This window comes from Euphorbia lathyris, chromosome 5 (assembly GCF_963576675.1).
Source record: "Euphorbia lathyris chromosome 5, ddEupLath1.1, whole genome shotgun sequence".
In the NCBI taxonomy this organism is placed as follows: domain Eukaryota; kingdom Viridiplantae; phylum Streptophyta; class Magnoliopsida; order Malpighiales; family Euphorbiaceae; genus Euphorbia; species Euphorbia lathyris.
The window spans coordinates 58,262,245-58,283,640 of record NC_088914.1 but is presented as its reverse complement, the minus strand read 5'-3'; the positions used below and the strand labels follow the sequence as shown (position 1 = coordinate 58,283,640).

General features: G+C 35.2%; 1 protein-coding gene across 2 annotated transcripts; it reads left to right on the top strand.

The window, feature by feature from the left end:
- Positions 1-10,045: 10,045 nt before the first annotated feature.
- LOC136230220 (uncharacterized) lies at positions 10,046-18,187 on the top strand. Of its 2 annotated transcripts, none has more exons than XM_066019219.1 (12): positions 10,046-10,293; positions 10,826-10,881; positions 10,966-11,059; positions 11,177-11,226; positions 11,318-11,367; positions 12,064-12,181; positions 14,785-14,845; positions 14,966-15,018; positions 16,456-16,548; positions 17,023-17,086; positions 17,420-17,527; positions 17,719-18,187. In XM_066019219.1, exons 2-12 carry the CDS (start codon positions 10,855-10,857, stop codon positions 17,937-17,939), a joined length of 939 nt encoding a protein of 312 aa, XP_065875291.1. In that variant the 5' UTR covers positions 10,046-10,293; positions 10,826-10,854; the 3' UTR covers positions 17,940-18,187. The 2 variants fall into 2 exon arrangements, with proteins under 2 accessions (XP_065875291.1, XP_065875292.1); XM_066019220.1 differs by lacking the exon at positions 10,046-10,293 and adding an exon at positions 10,393-10,637.
- Positions 18,188-21,396: the final 3,209 nt, after the last annotated feature.

The following is a 21,396-nucleotide window of genomic DNA, read 5'->3' as shown; positions in this document are numbered from 1 at the left end:
TTTATAATAAAAAATTACTACATATATATAACAAAAAACCTTTTGAGCCTTTTGACTCTGGATGACCGCATTCCTGACCTATGTCCATGGCCGGCTCTGTGTAAATGTATATTAGTAGGACACTTCTAAAAAATTGATTAATTGATTAACTGAGAAGCTAGTGTCATGCCTTTGAGTAGTTAAATGTACAAACTTACCAAATAATTTCTTTTTATGTTGTGTATGGATCGCCTCAGTCACTCGATCAACGAAGAGCTAGACATGGTCCAACTCTACATAGATAGACTTGGTCAAACTCTCTCAAACATTTTTTCACCGATGACATCATCTTCCTGTCTGAGGCTTTCTATTTCGCCAGCCCGAGTTATCAGTGATCTTCTGGATCATTTTTGCACTAGTTCGGGGCAAAGAGCGAGTCTCCCAAAGTCGAAGATCTTCTTCTCTTCAAATACAACTGAGCATTTGCAGGACATTAGTTGCTTTATTTTGGGGATTGTGAGGACATCAAATCCGGGGAAGTATCTAGGTGTCCATGTTCTCCGCATACAGTTTACTAAGGAAACCCATCAACCCATTGTTGACCACATCAATGCTCGGTTGAGTGGCTATAAGGCAAAGATGTTGTCAACTACTGGTAGAGCGACCCTTGTCAGACCGGTTTCCAATTCGTTCCCTATTTACTCCATGTAGTCTGTCATCCTTCCCATAAGCATCTACCAAACTTTGGATATGTATAATCGCAGGTTTCTTTAGCGGGGCTCAAATATTAATCGACGAATTCATCTTGTTAATTGGGAAGTGGTTTGCTAGCCTCGGTAGATAAGTGGTTTGGGTCTGCCGAAAACGCACAAAAGTAATCTGGCACTACTTTCCAAGCTCGGGTGGCAGTCTTTAACTAAGCCGAATGCGCTATGGGTACAGATCCTGCAGGGTAAGTATGCTTGGGGAGGGAAGGGCCTCGATATGTTCCGTAGTCGGCCTTGCTAGAGCCATACATGGCCCAGTCTAGTAAAAGGTACGTCTCTACTTCGAAAGGGCTTTCGAAATGGTCATACAACTGATTTCTAGCATGATTGTGGATTGAGAAAATTCCCTTGGTGACTATAACTGCCAACAGCGCTCGCCCTAGGATGACCTGTCACTGTTAGTGGCTGACTACTAGAAGACCTCTAGTGGGTGGAACTGGTCCTTTCTCTCAAAATGTCTCCCAACGAGCTATCTGTTTAAGCTTGTGTCTTTTGTGATCTTTTCGACAAATGCAACCAGCGACTCTTGGACTTGTCTTCCTTCCAATAAAGGCAAATTTGGTGTGGCTTTTGCCTACAATTTAACTCGTCGAGAATGAGATGCATATTTGGAAGAGTGTGTGGGAGATCCAAGTGCCCGAACGGATCTAATGTTTTTGCTAGACTGCTTTTCACAACCGAATTTTTCCAAATGTGAATAGGGTTAACAAATGATTCACATCAGATGGGAGTTGCCAGGTCTACAGACTGCCCGAAACTTGTCTTCATCTGCTTCAAGATTGCATGGCGGTCCGGAGAATATGGGAACAGTTAGCTCTGCCTCTTCATTGTTAGGTACTTTTCTCTACCACGTAATATAATTGGATCGTGTTGAATCTGGGATGCCAGGTGCAAAATAAAAACAATGTGAAATGGTCGACGTGGTTCGCTAAGACAATTTGGTGGCTTTGGTGGTGGAGAAATGAGATTGTGTTTGTGAAAGAGCCATCAAATGGAAATAAAAAGTTTCATTATGAGTTCATTGCAACTAAAGTGGAGGAGTACATCTCAATTTTTGTAGCTTTTGAGAATAAATAAGTGGTGTCAAGAAGGGAGGTGTTAGTGGCCTGGAAGCTGCCGGAGCTGGGTTGGTCAAAGTGTAATTGTGATGGAGCTAGCAAGGGTAACTCAGGGTTTGTAGCGACTGGGGGCTATGATTAGAAATGAGAAGGACAGGTGGATTCAGGGCTTTACCGTGAATTTGGGAATCCGTACTGTAGTCTTGGCTGAAATTTTGGAATTATTTTTTTGGCTTGAAACTGGCCTAAAAGTGTAATTGGATCAAGAGGTAAGATTTGATTTCTTCCATCTTTAATATGATATCCCCGTGAAAAATGCATTTCTACATGAATAAAAAAAGTACCCATGCTAATTTTTATGAGTGTAAATTCTAAAAGAACTTGTGGTTATATTGTTTTGTAGATGGAGAACTGTGATGTTTTTTTTTTGTCAAAACGATGACTGTACTTGTCAACATTTGTAAATCGAGAAATTTTGGGTTAACATTGTCAAATTTGACAATTAACAACCTTAAAATGAAAATTTTCAAATTGATTTTTTTTATTTTGAGGTTGTTAGTCGTCAAATTTGACAATGTCAATCTAAAAGTCAACAATTTGCAAATATCGACAAGTGCAGTCATTTTTTTAATAAAAAATAGTAGAGTCCTCTATCTATAAAACAATAAAGTTTCTTTTGAATTAACCATTTTTATTATTATTAATGACTATAGAAAAGTTACTGTCCATGAGATATTATTTATTATCCGTAACAAATATGGTAATTATTATTAAATGACTCTCATAATAAATTTTCAGAATTCGAAATTAAATTCTTCTAATATTTTTTTTTAGAGAAAAGTATAAAAATAAACTTTGTAGTTTTGCGGATTTATAAATACAGTTGCCTTTGTTTAAAAGTTTGCGAACATGGATATGTATTTTGTGAATGGGAAAAGTACAAAAATAAACCTTGTGGTTACACCTGTTTTCGATTGCAGGCTTGTGGTTTAAAAATTTATAAAATGGTACATTGAGGTTCATTCCGTTAGCAAACACATATCAAATTAACTAACGGTGTTAAAAGTCAAAGGAAAAAGAGTTAATTTGGTCCTTATATTTATTTATTTTATAAATCAACTCCCATTATTATCTAATTATCACAAACAAACCCCAAAGTTAAAATTAAAAACCAAATACACATTCTTTTCCATCTCTCTCTAATTTCTTATTTTTTTTCATCTCTCTCTAAAAATACAAAATCAAAGACATTTAAATTAATTTACTCCCCTCATCCATTATCACACCTCCTAAAATATTCCAACTTTCAAATAATTTAGGGTTAATTTCAAATATAACCCCTGTGGTTTCAAGTTTTAGCAAATAAATACCTGTGGTTTGATTTTGAGCAAATAAATACATGTGGTATGCTCCGTTTTTCAAAAACGCGGAAACGGATGATGACGCCATCTATATGTTGACGTGGCCGAGGGTAATTTAGTCAATAAGAGTTAATTTCAAATAAATTATTGTGGTTTGCGTGTTTTTTACAAATAGGTACTTGTGGTTTGGATATTTTTGCAAATAGGTATCCGTGGTTTGGATGTTTTTGCAAATAGGTACCCGTGGTATAACAAACCATAAACAAAAGCTTAATTTAGACAAATACCCGTGATATAACAAACCATAAACAAATGCTTAATTTAGGCAAATAGGTACCCGTGGTATAACAAACCACAATATTTGCCTAAATTAAGCATTTGTTTATGGTTTGTTAGACCACGGATACCTATTTGTAAAAACATCCAAACCACAGGTATCTATTTGTAAAAATATACAAACCATAGGTACCTATTTGATAAAAACAGGCAAACCACAACAATTTATTTGAAATTAATTTTCATTGACTAAATTACACTTGGCCACGTCAGCATATAGACGGTGTCTTTACCGTTTCCGCGTTTTTTAAAAACGGAGCATACCACATGTATTTATACATTTGCTCGAAATCAAACCACATGTATTTATTTACCAAAACTTAAAACACAAGGATTATATTTGAAATTAACCCAATAATTTACTCCACTCCTTACAAACAATTTCATTTTACACGGTAAGAATCTCGGTTCTATTTTCCTTCCCAACTTTCGTCTCTTCTCTTTTACCTTTTCGTTTTCTTTTTGCTTGCAGGTCTCTGATTTTTATTTTTTCGTGTAGGTCTGGTCGGAGCAACTGACGACCAGGACAGTGGCTTCTCCCTCCTCCGTGCGAATCACGATTCGTCATCTTGATTGAGTAAGCAGGATTGGGCAGAAACGATCTCTGGCAGTCAGATTGGTTTGTGTGTTTACAGATCCCTTTGTGCCTAACCCCTCTGATTTTGAGAATGAAATCTCTATCCCTCTTGTTCTACTCCCTGTTTTACTTGCCTGCGATTGATTTTTGTTTGAAGAGGGTCATTTGAGACCCTCAAATATGTTCTTGAGTGCAACCAGAGCCATTACAGGCTCTAGAGTGTGCTTTGGAATACAGTCTGTTTCGTCTCGGGGGAGAAAATTAAGTCTCTATTCTTGATTCGCGATGCTTTTGTGTGATGAAAAGAAGAAAAAACAGAAAAGAGACAGTTTATATATGTATATGTAGGAACAAATTTGAAATATGCTTAACCTTTTTTGATTGATCTCTAGGTTTTTTTTTTACAATACTGTTGTTGATTACTTCATTTGTACTGTTAAATCATATTGCATCTGAAGATGAAATTGTTTGAAAGGAGGGGAGTAAATTAATTGAAAGTTGGAATATTTTAGGAAGTGTGATAATGGCTTAGGGGAATAAATTAATTTAAATGTTTTGATTTTGTATTTTTAGAGAGAGAAGAAAAAAAAGAAATAAGAGAAAGACGGGGAAGAAGGTGTATTTGATTTTTAATTTTAATTTTGGAGTTTGTTTGTGATTATTAGATAATAAGGGGATTAATTTATAAAATAAATAAATATAAGGATCAAATTAACTCTTTTTTCTTTTGACTTTTAACACCATTAGTCAATTTGGTATGTGTTTGCTAATGGAATGAACCTCAAAGTACCATTTTGTAAATTTTTAAACCACAAGCGTGCAATCGAAAACAGGTGTAACCACAAGGTTTATTTTTGTACTTTTTCCTTTGTGAATTTTGCAATTAAAGGTTATATGAGTCAATTTTTTAGCTAAACAATACTTGTGGTTTAGTTAATTTGCAAAGTTAGTCTTTTTGATCACTTTTTTGGGATAAATAGTGACAACAACAAGTTTTGAAAGAATGACTAAGTTTGTCTACAAAAAGCACAGAACCTATTTCTTAAACCACGTTATATATACAAAAAGCACAGAACCTATTTCTCGTCATTACTCTAAAAGAAATTTAGATCTATGATTTTCCATCAAAGATTTGGAACATCTTTTCCTTTCGCCCTTTGATTTGGCCCTTTTAAAGTCGTAAAATTCATCATTCACTTACATCCTTCTCAAGAAGACGAGACTTCTCATAGACGCATCGACCAACCATAATCCCATGATATTCAGGGACAGGATGAAGTCGGTGGAACAACTTGAACTTACTGCTTTTGGTCTTTGATGATGCAAGTCAAAGCCATCGAAGGAGCTTCCAAGTGTATAGTCTCCTTGCTTTTGGGCTGTGATCTCATTTGTAATTGTAACTTCTTAGTTACACATTTCAGAATTTAGCCTTTGATTGAGAGTTGGGAGGTTAATGGAGGTGAGAGTTAGTGGAGGTGATGAAAAGGAAGGAAAAGTGATGGAAATGAAGGTTAAAATTTAACTTTGTTTGAGAGTTGATGGAATGTAAATGAGAGTTAAAAAGCTATTTTACATTAAAAAGTTTACATTACCCCCATTAACCCCATTTTAAAGGTTAAAGAAAGATACGGAGGTAATGAGAGTAAATTGTTAACTCCTATTAACCTTCATTTACTCTTAACAAGAAGCTTCCCAAATAAGGTTAATTTAAAATTTTATATTTCGTCACTTCCATTAACTTCCATTAACCCCCATCTCAAACAAGGACTTAGTTTTCGCTTTCTTCCATCAAGTATAATAATAAATCTCATTCATAATTTTTCTTATGATATGTGATTTCTAGTGGAAAGTCATAATAATTGAATCTTCAAGTAATTTCATATGCAAATCTTCAGCTGACTAACACAACCTTTTTTTTTTTTTTTTGAAACCAACTAACACAACTTTTTATTGAGTCTAAAAGTATTTGTGTTTGAAAAAAAGAAGATTTTGGCTTATGGCGCTTGATTTGTAGATTGTTAGGCTAGTGTGTGAATTTTAATTGAGAAATATTCTTTTAGATTTCTTTGAGTCTCTTGAAGGGATATAGATAATGTTATTGTTCTATATTGAAAAATTGTCACTTGTAAGTGCGATTTATAAAAAAAGATCCTCGCACTTTTGGGTGTGTCCCAAAGGAACCCCACTTTTGTGAATGGGTTAGGACCCCCATGATACTTGAGACCGATCTTAGCCAGGTTGATGTGGACACTATATTTTTTAGGGGTATTTTATTAAGCTGAATTAGTCTCAAGACTTGGTCTCAATTGACTATCACATTCCTGATTTTGCTTCCTTATTCTCCTCTATTTGATCAGTATTATAAAAGCCTTAGCCCCACTTTAACTCGCCACTTGCTTTCCCTTATCTAAAAGCCTCGCTGGTTCTAGACTCATTGATGAACCTCCATCCCCTATTCTCTGATGGCTCTCTCGGTTTCATAAACTCAAGTGAATCCACCTTCAGTGCTAAATTCCTAGCATCTTGCACCCAAATTACCATTTGAGTCCTAGTATTGTATGTTATGTCTCAACCCCTCTAGGTACCTCCAAGTCTTTTGACTCCCGATTTCCAACAATTGAGCCTTTATCGTAAGCCTCAAGAACTCTGATATGTATTCATGCACACTCCGACTTCATTGTGCACAATGTTGGTATGAACTAGAAATGTATTGCATAATCCGATGGTAAGAATCTCTCCCTCAAAATTGATTTCATCCGTAAATAAGACCGAATCGGTTCCCGACCTCCTTTTCTCAGTTCTTCCCTAATATGATCCACTATACGGATGCTCCTCCCTTCAATCTATATGCAACCAACTTCACTTTTCATTGGTCTGTAATTCTTGCATACACTTAAAGAACCGCTGAACCTCTGACAATCAATCAAGGAAACCCTCTATATCCAACTCGCCCCCAAAGGCGGGAAAATCCACTTTCAATTTGAATGCATCATGTCTATCAAAATTACCCCTATGTGCATTCCTAACATACTCATTACCACGAATTGGATTTCTCCTAACAAACCCTACATTTTTATCATCATTGTGCCCATAATGTTCATCATCAAATTCAAAATCATCACTATCATTAGCATGCTCATCAACTAGCAAATAAGTAGGCCGTCTTACCTCTTGTGGCCTCGAGCCCTTCGGAAATGAGTTTGGTGGATTCAGATTCCTCCTAGGTGGAGGTGAATGTGGTGGTGGATTGGGAACTTCCTTCTGCCTCTTTGATGCCTTCCCAAGGTGTGTTGAAGTAAGGTTTGAACATCAATTCTCATTTACTCAATGGTGTCTCTCATTTGTGCTTCCGAGTTTCTCCTTTGCTTGTTTGAAATCCTTAGTTGCTCTCTAACTTCAAGCCTCAACTCATCAATATTCTTACCATAAGCCTCCATAGTTTCTTGTGAGATTCTTGGTTGAACAATACCAAAAAAAGTCTTGGGTTAGGAAACGATTGACTCTGTTACCAACTACGGATCGAACATGGAATGATAGTTTTGATTAGGGTTGGCAATGGGGTGGGGGAAAACCAAAAACCATGGGGATCTAAACTGACGGGATCAGGGAAAGTCGAAATTTTCGGATGGAAGCTAGGGGCAGGGGTAATTTTAGCCCCGAATATTAAATTTGGACGATGGTGGGTGTAACTATCCCCGAACCGCGGGGATCCCCACCTCACCCCCGAAAAACCACCTATAAAAATAACCGAAAAATAGTATAATATATTATATATATATGTATAGGAAAATATATATACTTTAATTAGAAATAATTTTTAATTAAAAATAAAAATTCTTAATAAAGTTTTTTTTAAAAAAAAAGTTAATTAACATTTAGATTTGCTTTAAAAAAAATATACAATACAATATAGACTATATTTACATAATTTACTTAGGGTTTCTGTTTTAAATAAAAAATTAAAAACATAAAATTAAAACACAATAAATTACAAATCACTTTTTAAAATTTTAAAATTTTATTTGGGTTTGGGGATTCCCCGTCATCCATGGACAATTGTACGAGCGGGTGCTAAAAAATTTCCGAACACTTTTTTGAAATTCTCCGAAACCGCCTCCAAAAATATTGGGGGCGGCATGAGGGATGCAAAACCTCCCCCGCCCCGTCCCGTTGCTGCCCCTAATTTTGATCTTAAAGTAATAAAAAAGTAACTATTTTCTAGCTAAAACTAGAAGGAAATAATCGCAAATGTTTGAAAGATTAGCTTATAATGGAGATAAAATGTATTTGATTCATGAATAGAGGCATCTTTTACAAAAAAAAAAAAAAAAGTGGGGCTTTTATACCTCTACAACCCTAGGATATAAATGACATGATACCCTTAAATGCACCGGTAACATAACTTAAGGCATTAGGAGTAGGATGATTACAAATAATTAGAGGTGGCAAAAGTACACTAATTCGGTTACACGACATGAAATCGACACGCAATTTTAATGTTTGGGTTTAACTTAGTAGGTAATGTGTTATTTTTGGGTTGACATGTATATTTTTGGATTGGGTTAAAGTTGATATGCTAACTCGAAAACGACACGATTATTTAAAGTTATTGGTATATTCTCTCGTGTTTTTATATTTCACTTTATTAATAAAGATAATAAAATTATAATTATTACTTACAAATAAGATTTGAATCTCCTAAATTATTATAAATACGTTACATGACCTCCTAACGTAATATTAGCAGACTTTTCGATAATTAGTGTTAACATACTAATCTAAAAATGATATGTAACCCGAGAATACGACACAAAATCGACACTAACCCGAACAGGTTAACACAATTGTGACACATAAGTTTTTGGGTTGCGTTTAAACTTACTCTTTTTAACACGAACCCAAAAATAGCACGACACGAACACAATAATTGCCAGGTCTACAAATAATCCAATGGCAAGCTAGTAATGGGTTAAATGACAAAACAATAATTATGTAGTGGCAATAAAGCAATTAGGACATATGCTGAAATGAAACAACTTGGTGGTTAAGTTTGTGCCACATGCCGTGTAGATTGAAATTCTGATAATCCACGCTATGTCGCAAGATCCACATGCCGCGTGAATTAAAGAGAATAAACATAATCTTAAGTTTCTCGCCACATGTCGTGTAAAATTGTGCCATGTGAATGCCTTGGTTGAACTTCCTCGCTGATGCTCATGGTTAGTGGCGAATACAGGATTACTCGGTTGGGAGGCCGATTTTACACGTGTGTTCGCAATTTTTTTTTTTTGCTAAATCGAACTTGCTCATTTTTTTTTGTATATATTCATGTTATAATTTGAGTGGTCAACAACTAATTTTTAAGTATTAATGTACAATTTTCCAAAATTAAGCTAAATTTCGTTTAAGACTCCTAACATATAAAAAAAATTGGATTTAGGGAGGGCCGAAAAAGTAAAAAAATTTAAAATTTTGATTTGAGAGGATCTACCAGGCAAAAAAATTTAATAATTTGGATTTAAGGAGGGCCTAACGGGCAAAAAAAAAATAAAAAATTTGGTTTTAGAGAGGACAACAGGCAAAAAAAATAAATTAAAAATTTGGATTTAGAGATACCTAATAAGCCTAAAAAAAATTAGAAAGTTAGATTTAGGCAGTATCTAATAGACCCGAAATATTAAAATTTTGAATTTTGGACAAACCTAACACTTAATGGGCTATCTTGAGGGGGCTAATTCAACATCCCGATAATTTTTTTTAAGGTATAGGCTGAAACTACACAGAGTCAAAGTGGTTCAGACGGTCGGAGGGGACCCGAAACCCTCTGTCTAGGCCCTTGCTCATTGCTCACACAACTTGTAGCTGTTCTCAGACACTGTCCTCGTTCCCTTTAACACACTCACGAATGAAATATCACATATGTATATACTTACTCCTTACTAGTACTTGAACTTTACCTACCCGAGCTATAATACAACCAGATAGCCTAGGACCAAACTAAGCCATTATGAAAACCCAACCGAATTAAAAAGCAAAATAATTGAACTAAACTAAAATTTTAGTTCGACTGTTACTAGATATTTTGCTTGGCCATATTTCGGAGTTCTTTGGGTTTTACAATCACTGAAAGCCCTTATAAATTCGGTTCTGGTTCGTTATAACTTGTAACAACAAGAGTTTCGCTGTCTCCACCAAGCCTTATTCCTTAACAAGAGGTGCATGCATCAAACTCATTCTCTATGTTTTTCTTTCCTATTTCCTTCCCATCAATTTCAGAGTTTAAATTGTTATTTGTTTGATAATGAATATGATTACTTTAAACTAAACAAGCACGCCTTTTTCGGGTTTTACTCCTACCAACTAGGTTTTGCTTTTAAGATGCTCGAAGAAATGCTTAACTGAATTTGTTTAGGGCCTTTCTTAAGCTGTCAAAAGAGAAAAGAAACCTAAATGTTATACTGCTGTAGTTACTATTAGTTCTTCAAAACTTGACTTTGCTAATGTATTAGAAAAAGAAAAAGATTGTGTTTTCAGAGGGTCGATTTTTGCCCATCCCAAGGTCAGCTTAGATATGTTATATAGATTTATTCGGTTACCAGGATAATTTATTGTGATTGTGGTTTACTGTTGGCTATGCTATATATAAACAACATATATGTAATAGCAAAGGGTAGATATGTTACTTACTCTCATTATGAAATAAGTTTTTCTATAACTAACCAGTTGCCCTGCTTTATCTTTGCATAGTTTCTCCAGAAGTATCAAATAGATAAACCATGGGAAAAGCTTCAAGGGATAAGAGAGTAAGATATGATAATAGCGAAATGTTTGTGTTCTTTAGTTCATTTATATTGTATGTTATAAAAGTTAGGTGTTGGTTTTTGTAGGATATATACTACAGAAAAGCAAAAGAAGAAGGTTGGCGCGCTCGAAGTGCCTTTAAGCTACTCCAGATAGATGAAGAATTCAACATATTTGAAGGTGCATTCTTTGCCTGAAACTCAATTCGTTTTTGTTTAACATGGTGATGATTTGAAAATGTTAGTTCATATAGTGCTTTTCTTCACCTTTGTTGTTTGATCATGACTTGATTTTTAGGGGCAAAGCATGTTGTGGATTTATGTGCTGCTCCTGGTAGCTGGAGTCAGGTATACTTGATTTCGATGGTGTTCTTGTATTGAATTTTATAGCACCTGGCTATTTGAAAAGGGAAACGCTTATAGACCTGTGCATTTACAGGTTCTGAGCCGTAAATTATATCTACCAGCTAAACTTTCACAAGATTCAAGGTTGGTTATTTTGTCTGTAATTCTGAAATGTATGCTTGAATCGAAATTTATCCTACACCATATATTTTCTCTTCAAATTCAGTGTCCTGATACTGCCTTAAGTTACAATTGCTGAATCTGGTCACTAGAACTAAATTAAAACCAGGGCTTGTTTTAAACTTCAATTTTGTCAGCTGTCTTGAAAATGTGGTTTTCATGACAGAAGCTTAGCAATAGATAATCTCTGTTGAAAAATGTATATAGGTTTTGTACTTGTCTCTATTCTCTTTTACATTTTTAACTGAGTCAAGCTTACTAGTTTCAGTTTATTGACATCTCATTAACACGCCACACATAAATGGATGTGTAAACAAACCAGTATTTTCATTAACTAACTTGTTCGTTGATAATTTGTGTATGTTTGATATACAATTAAAGGAATGAAATATAAGAAGAATGATCTGTTTGATTAATGAAGAAACATGAACACAATTAAACTAGCCTCAATAATATTTTGTCTACGGGCTTTTTTTAGGCTCAGTCATGTTTTCTTAACAGCTTGTGTAAAGCTTCATTGGATAAGATACGTAATCAACCGTGGCTGCTATCAAGATTTGGCCTTCCAATAATAAATTATAATTTGTGGTTAGATCTTTTTGACAGAAGTTGATATGACTAAAAGAAATCACACGAAAAAAGATATTTGCTTATATGCAGGGCTGAGCAAGTTGATGGTCTTCCTCTTATTGTGGCCATTGATTTACAACCCATGGCTCCTATTGAAGGTATTATCCAAGTACAAGGTGACATCACAAATGCTCGGACAGCTGAAGTAGTGAGTTAATTAAGTATAGTTACTTCATGCTTGTGATTTCTAATTAACTGCACATGGAATGTTTATATTCTTATGTCTGTGAGATTAAATTGGTTTGTTCGGTTGTAATTAGAATTAGGCTGTAATCAATGTAATTGTTCATTCTCTAGCACAAACTGTTGCTTTCAGTCTCATCAAGGGGGGTCATTGTTTTGAAATGATGCTTTGAACTTCTTTAGAGAGGCATTTAGCTCTGTCATAACATTCCTATCTCTGGTTACTACTTAAGGAAGCGGAGGAATGGGGTCTTCCAGCTCAACTTTATTACATGAGTAGCATGTGTTGAATTGATTACATAAAAGGATTAGCTAAAGGAAGTTTGTTATGATAGCAGTATGCTCAAGAATTTAGCAAAAAGTGTAGGTTAATGAGTTTTAAAGTAGTTGAATAAGTTGAATGTCTAGCTGAATGTTGTTTATTTGCTGAGCCTGATGTAAGTCACAGTTATAACCAGGCAGTTACTGATTTGTTATATGAACAGAGCTGTCTACAAGATGCTAGCTGATGTGAACACTGGTTAAGCAGAATAATAAAGAGAATTTACTTCTCTTTCTTAATTTTTTGCTATTCTCTCCTTCTCGTTATTTTATTTACCTCCCAAATCTCTCATCTTTTTCTCCTGTACGAATCTTTCTTTTGCTCTTTAGTTTTTTTTGTTTTTTTTTTTGGTATTCTGCACGTACCTCTCATGTATCATTTGACTGATGATTAGACATGACTTCATGAAAGTTATCATAACAAGTGGTATCAAAGTTGTTTTGAATTGAAGGAATTTTGTGGAAAGCGTCATTGATTTTTAACTTGGAAACCAGGGTTGGATTCTGACTCAGACTTTATGACTTGATGCCACCAAATTCACGGGGTCTGCGACCATGGGACAACCACCAACCCTGTTGGCAATGGGGAGGAATTTGATGTCAATTTATTGGACTGCAATGAGCTTATCAAGAAGAGATGAGGAAGGAGATGAACAGTTCCTTGGAAGTGGTGAGGCAACCTCAATTGTGGATTTGGATTCTGGAAACTGTTCTAACAATGACTTGAAGTCATACAATGGAATTGATTCTCCCCAAAAGAATATGGCCATGAAAGTACATCGAGTGTGTAACAGAGTCCTGGCACTAGCTATGATAATGAGTGCTGCTAAGCTGAATTATTGCGATCTTTGTTATCTTAGCACTAACAAAGTCATGCAAATTGGCAGAGAAAATATGCTGTTTGGTGGAAAAACAAGTCAATGATCCTAACATGGTTGAACAAACAACACGAGGTTGAAGATTAGGAGCTTTTGCAATTAGGATAATTGAATGTGCATGATTATATATATAGGATAGAAGTGAGCTGGAAATGGTAGATGAATTTCTGAATTGGGGAATATTTGAATTGATATTGTTCGATTGCGACATAAAACAGGATGAATTTGGAAGGAGGTGAAGGCAGAGCAAGAAAACCGATGTTTCCTACAGATACAAAATTTTGCTAATATTATTTGTTTGTGAGAATGAAAAAGATATAACATATTCCTTGACAGTCAGGACTTTTATTGATGCAAGTTTCAATTCAAGAAATAACTGTTTCGGACTTGGGGTTTCTCATGGACGTATGGGCATCCAACCAATTGAGACTTGGCTGTGTTCACAAGCTTCAACTGCTTGAATGGCTAATTGGTTAGAGAAAGTAAGATCATGGGTTTGATGCCTTGAGGACAAGGCTTTGGGTGCAAGGGAATTATGATTGCAGTGCAAGCACTTGCTTAAGAATAAAGGGCGGCCCGGTCGCATTACGCGTCCCCGCTGAGCGAGGGTCCGGGGAGGGGTCCCACCACAAGGGTGTATTGGGGGCAAGCCTTCCCTTGCCAATTTAATTGGCAAGAGGCCGCTCCTAAGACTCGAACCCGTGACCTCTGGTCACACGGCAACAACGTTTTACCGTTGCGCCAAGGCTCGCCCTCTCACTTGCTTAAGAATGAAGAGAGATAATTGCACTTGTCTGAGGTTAATGAGAACTGATGATAGTTGAATAAGTGTTATTTCAAGTAAATTTTGAATGTTTGTTGAGCTGACATGACTAATTGGTAGACAATTGTAACTAAGTAAGCAGTTATTAGTTAGATGGCGGTGTTGTATGAAAAATGCTGGCTGATGTGTACTTTGATTAAGCAGAAGAGTAAAAGTGAACTTCCCTTGTGATCCTATGTTCTTTTCTGTTGCCTCTTCTCTTGTCCTCTATGTTCTCTTCCTCTCTTTCCTATTTCCCTTTTATGCCTCTGAATCCCGATTGTCTGTTCATTTTTCCTTTAATCTCTCACCAGGTGTTCATGATGTTGGGCCTTAAAAAGAAGCAGTTGGATATGTGGGCATCTAAATGTAGAGAATAGTAGCATTAATTTGTGTTCATGATACGGTCAGACTGGTCGGATTTGTTGCTGACTGTCAGTCTATTGCTTTATCACTTTGGTTTTTGAATGAGAATACTTAAATACTTTAATATGTGAATAGATCACATGCATGATTCTTGTTGCATAGTAAATGGTGCTTAGCAGCTTATCATTGTCTCTTTTACAGGTCATTAGACATTTTGATGGCTGCAAGGCTGACCTGGTTGTATGTGACGGGGCACCTGATGGTAAAATAACATTTATGATTGCTTCTTCATATTTGATTGTTGATCTTATTCCTTAGCATAATGGGCAGTAAGCTGATATCTGATGCTTTCTAAGCTTCACTTATTTCATACTGTTTGCAGTTACTGGTCTTCATGATATGGATGAATTTGTTCAGTCCCAGCTTATACTAGCGGTAAGAGTTCAAATTCCCCATTTAAGAGAGTACTCCTGCATGCATGAAGGAATGTAAATACAAGTGTGTGCATTAAATTTTTTGTACCAAATTACTTGTACTATCTTACTAGTACTGCTTGATGTTATGCCAAAATATTAGTAATTGACAACGATGAGATATGTGGTATAGACCTTTCTAGGTCTTCCATATTCTTTTATTTAAACTCATCACTTGCATTAGAATGTTATTCTTTAACAATCTTATGAACCATGGACTTTTCTCATGAGTTGTGAATCTTGTTAATGGGACATAGATGAAATTTGCCCATCCTTTGTTTAGTTAGATTCATGAAATGTGTTAGAGACAATCTACTCAAGTGGATTTCAAAAGGCATGATCCTTGGCTGATTTATGGTATGCTTTTATCAGCTGATTATATAAAGCGAAAGCATGTAATATTATTATTATATCTCACGCACGGCTAATGACCTTTGGTTACTCATACCACAAGGTAATCCTACTAGGCTAAACAAGATTAGAAAATGGTGGCTGTCTCAGTTGTACCGAGATTTATCTTGAAAGCACTGATAATAATTTTTACCAAAACCAGTAAGCTTAATTTAAGCATGGGATTCTATTTTAGCTTATCCAAATTATAAAGGAAAGAATTGTTAGAACCCTACAGATAATGTTCTTAGTACACCTGCTTAATTTTTAAATATCATACATTAAAAGAGAGGAGACAATTACTAAATCTGTTGGGCTGTAGTAGTATTCCGTAAGAATACTTTTCTCCATGACATAGCCTGACAATCTTAGTATAAAATTCTGGATTAACATCATGCAAGTTTATGGCTTAAGTTGGAAGATGGTTAATAATGCCTATAGTAAAAGCTATTATTGGGCCTTAACTATCAGCTTTAAGCTTTAGGTTGAATTGAAATAGTTCCTTGACAACACCAAAACCTGGTTTTCCTTTGTGCTAATTTCAACAGGAAAAAATTTTGGTCAACGAACCATTACAAGTAAAACAAGAGCAAAGTTGATGATTTGGTTCCAGTTGAACCATAATTGGTTACTGTTGCCTACAGTTGTTAAGAAAGGTTTGAGTGGTAATTATTTTCATAGCCAGCCTGATTTAAACTAAGTTGCAATCAATTGAGTTGTAGGTATTCAATTGAAGTTCTTCGTAATTACTTTTAATTAAAAGTTTCAGAGAACAGGAATTGTTTCATGACTTGTTTTTTCAGTTTCCTATATCTTCCCAACAATTTGTTGCTTTTTCCCTGTTCAGTTTTGCACAAATTGTTCCATTTGGATAGCCATTTCTTCCTGCTTTTAATTTAGCAAACTATGTCTCTCTGTCCTTTTGCTACTTTTCAGTCGAGATATCTTTGAAGCTTGTTATGTTTTCTAATAGTCTGATAGTAGTTATGTTTTGTCATGTTTATTGCAGGGTTTGACTATTGTCACACATATACTTAGAGAAGGTGGGAAATTTATTGCAAAGATATTTCGTGGAAAAGATACTAGTCTCCTCTACTGCCAGGTGCGTTAGAATACTTGCTAGAGTCTCATGTTAGTATTTTGTTGCGAGTTTTAGCCCGAGGCACTCCAGTGCAAAGTTTGCTTAGTTGTAATTCTATGTTGCATGTTTAGAAATTTTAGACTTGAGGCTAATCTTTGTGCTCCTGGTGTAATGCTGGTTAAATCAATGTTCAAAGTTATCCTGGACAGGACTGGTAGACATGTAAGCACGGAATTCAAGCATTCTGATTGCAGCCAAGGTTCAGGATTTTATATGAATGACTAGCAAGCTCTTACATAAGATATATAAGATGCTAGTTGTCAAAAATATAGCTGCATGAAGTTCCGTTATCTCTGGTTTTGTGCACATTTTTAGAAATATTAGCATCTCTGCATACAACATTGATTTGATTCATCAGTGAATTTAAAGACCATGATCAGATGAAACGTTCTTATCTCAGATGGACTAAGTATGTTGTCTGCTTATCTGTTACAGCTGAAACTATTTTTCCCTGTTGTCACTTTTGCAAAACCAAAAAGTAGCCGCAACTCCAGCATAGGTAATAATGATCATTTCTTTATCTTCTTTCTCTGTGTTTCTGTCCACCTGCTTACTTCTCTTGTATCCTGAACCTAAACTGGTCTTAGCTGACCAGATTGATGTACCTGAGGGTTATTTTGTGGAAAATCATGTGACGCAGTACTATGAAATAGAATTCAATTTATGAGCATTAGCATATGAACATCATCCAACTGAAACAACCCACAAAATCGACTACTAGACTAGGAAGCATGACCACTAATGATATTTGAGGAGGAAGCAATCTATGGTCTTACATGTTATGCACAATAGTAAAATGCAAGAAACTTATATTCTATCATTTTTAATACAGAGGCATTCGCTGTTTGTGAGAATTATTCTCCTCCCGAGGGATTTAATCCAAAAGACCTGCATCGCCTCCTGGAAAAGGTGGGAAGCCCGTCAGGCATTGATGACCTAGGTAATGTGACATTCTAGTATCTGTCTAGTTTAACTTGATGCATTTAGTTCATGTGAACTTAAAAAGTACAACAGGGTCTTAGTTTAATTCTGTTTTGTATCAATACTTGCGGTTTGATCAAGTGAAAAGAAGTAGACAGAGTTCATAATGATTCTACTTTGCTAAAAGATTTCTGGGGGGCATTACTACAGATTGCAGCAGTGGGTGGTTAGAAGGAGCGAATAAGGTGTATATCCCATTTCTGGCTTGTGGGGACCTTAGTGGGTACGACTCAGACCGATCATATCCCCTACCGAAAGTTGCAGAGGGAAGTTATCAAAGCTTGGATCCTGTACAACCTCCTATTGCTCCTCCATATAAGAGAGCTCTTGAGATGAAGAAAGCATCTAATCATGGTATCTTGGATTCTTGAGCTTTGGATTTTAGTCAATCTTTGAAATTGTTGTGAGAATTTTGTTTTATTTGTATTAATTAATTTGTCTAGTCCGGGTCATAATTATAATAGAAAGATATGAAATGTCAGGCATGCCTTTGGCCTCAGGGTGTTGTTCATTGATACTGGAGATTTTTTTTTTTTTTAACCCTTTCCTGTTTTCCTTCTACTACTACTACTTCTACTGGGATGTTATTTCAAGTAGTTGATACATATGTTCTGTACCAGAGGAGACTTAAATTACTTTCATCTGGATTTCTCCTTCAAATTTAGGCCTTTCAGCCTTTTTTTCTGTCTTTCACGTAAATACCAACAAAATAGAAATTCTTCCAAAAACCAAACACATTCTTTCCAAAATTACAATGAGCTAAACCCATTCCTAAAATATTAGATTTCATACATTTCAAAAACGCCAGATTTCTATATAATAGTCAATACATACAAAAATAAGATAAAATCATATTCTATAAATATCAACAATTTTTCTATGGAAACAAATGTCAACAAACTAAAAGCACGGATAGCCACCTCCAACAACAACAACAAAGCCTTAGTCCTGAAATGATTCGGGGTCGGCTAACATGAACCATCATATAAAACCGTGAAATCAAGTCGTGTCAGAGACACAAATTCTTTTCATCCACTCTATCATATCCATGACTATATTTTCCTCAATTCCCAATAAACTCATCCAGAGTAATTTTATTTCTAATGTTATAAATGGTGAAATTATATCATTAATATTTGCAAGTTGGATCAAATTTAAGTCTAATTATAATCAATGTTATCAGAACCGGACCGGACATCAAACCGGATTGATGACTGGGTCATAGGTCACTTGGTCGGACCGGATGGCTCGGATTGATTGAACCGAATGACGTAATAAATAAATAAATAATATTTATATACATTAAATATATATATATATAATTAATTTAAAATTATTTTATACATTATATATATCCAAAATAAATTATAAACAATTTTGGTTTTTTTTTTTTTTTTTTTTTTGTTAATTTGAGTCTTAAATATATAACGAATAAATTAAATTCAGAATAAATTGAAATATATCAACGTATTCTATGCCATAAGATTTTTTTTTTTAAAATATATTATAAACTCAAAACGGACAAATGATGAATGAGAAATTGATGCTCAAAGTGAACCATTTGAAATTGTTTGGAAGAAGATAAAATGAAATTAAACATTTACATCCCACATAGGAAAGAAATGAGAAACTTTACTAGTTTATAAGTAAATGAGCTTTACAAGCCTTTAACCAATTATTAGGAAAAAGGATCTCTCACGCGCAAGGGGGTGCAATCGATTAACCATCGGGTTAGGGGCGCACTCGCACAACGTGAGCGACGCGAATGCCGCACCAAAATTAGGTCCCATGACTTGACAACACACCTTTTATTTTTAATTTCATTGTGTTATGTTGAAATTAAATTAATTCTAGCCATATTTTATTTTTAATTTCATTGTGTTAAAAATTAATTAAATGAGATCCCGCCCTAATTATTGTAAGCCAGCCCGCCTTTTCAAAATTCTAATTCCAAAAATATATACCCGCCCGTCTAAAAAATTAATTTCAGCACTCAGTTTTTTTTCCTAGAGACTCGGGGTCACACCGGGTCCCGGACGGTCCGCCGGGTTCCGGTCCAACCCCGGGTCTCTCTGGTTATTTCAACATTGAAATAACCGGACAGGCTCGGACCAGTTTCCTCGCCGGTTCCCGGTCGGACCGGTCGGTCCGATCCGAACCTGATAACATTGATTATAATTATACTTTATCCAATTATGAATCTTATCATGCCCACTCCATTTGTATGTATGTTATCATTCATTAGCAACATATCCAAGATGTGTACTCAGATGAACTTTTTTTAAAAATGTTATGCGTTTTTGATCTGGTGCAAAACACAAGATAATTTTTTTTTTAAAGTTTTCACGTGTGCAGGCGTGTCTTTGGTCAGTTACTGATGCATGATAACATAATATACAAGTTGAGTGCAAATCACGAGATTCATGATTGCATAAAATGCTCTCTTAATAATGACTGAAGATTAATCCGATTTTCAAACGCTAAGGGTGGCTCAACTTACAAATGTAGGGATAAAATTTCACAATTTTAAATTTTAGGAGTAAAATTTCTCTTAATTGCTAACTTTAGGTATTTTTTAACTTTATGGGAAAAAATCATCAAAAGTGAAGTACTTGATTTTAAAATTGAATAGAATAAAATTTTGAACAAAATCTAGCATCGATACAAAGAATAAACTTTGATGTGATATCGAGATAATCAGAATAAATGTCACCAAACTCCTGGTCCTGCATTGGGACTGGTCCGTTGTGTACACTCCAAAAATCAAGTTAGTGACAACTGTAAAAGAATGTAAAGAAGGAGAGAGAGAGTGTGTGTGTCTAACCTCTTTCCTTGGAAGCCTATGGCGTTCTTATATAGAATTTGGGACAACCAGAAATGACCTTGATGTTCTCCTAGATGGGACTCGAACTCCTCTGAGCGGGTCAAGGTCTAATGATGACTATGACATGCTTCCGATGGTAAGTTATTGCCCACGAAGCAAAAGTTGATTTGTTTAATTGCTATTCCTTTTTATTAGGCGTGATAGTTCGTAAGTCCATTTTCCACATCATGAAGTCCCTCCTAAAATAAATGGTTGGAAAGCGCGATATTTGATGTGAGTCCGTCGGAAAGGTTCTCGTATCTTTTGGCCTCGTCTTCGACTGTACTCAATGAAAAGAATTCTCCAAGGATTCTTTATATCCACCTCGAGGTGAACTCTTAAAATCCTTTTAACTGGTGAGATCCTCGACTAGTCTTTCCTCCCTCTCGTCTTGGATCTCCGTCAATCGTGTTCGTCTCTAAAATGGATGCAATCATGATTAATCTCTCAATTCTACGCTCACGACACCAAAATGGCATCTCAATTAAATTGACGATTGAGATGAATTTCAAGCTTCTTGTAAGACCGATTCCTGTAAAATAGAGGAGGTGTCGGCTTCTTGGTATAAGCACTATGGTGTCTAAGTCTCAGATGAAGAGAAAGAAAAGAAGAATGGAGACTAGGATTTTTTAGCATACTTTGAAAATTTTCTAAAACCTTGTGTTTATAGGTTATCTATACTATATATATAATAGCGGAAGCAGAGAGAAATGAGGAGAAGTGTTTTAGAAGCATTTTTTATGAGTTGTCAACGTAGTATAAAATCAAAATAAAAAAGATTTAATTAATTAAAAATAACAAAATTATATTTATAATATATTAAACAATTATTGCCCTATTAATTAAAATAATAAAAGACAGTAAGAGTTACAGGAAGATGAAAAAACACAAAACAAAGGAAATCCAAAAGTCACAAATAAACTTCTATATAAAGCATGATAGATAGTATTCTTCAATTATATCCA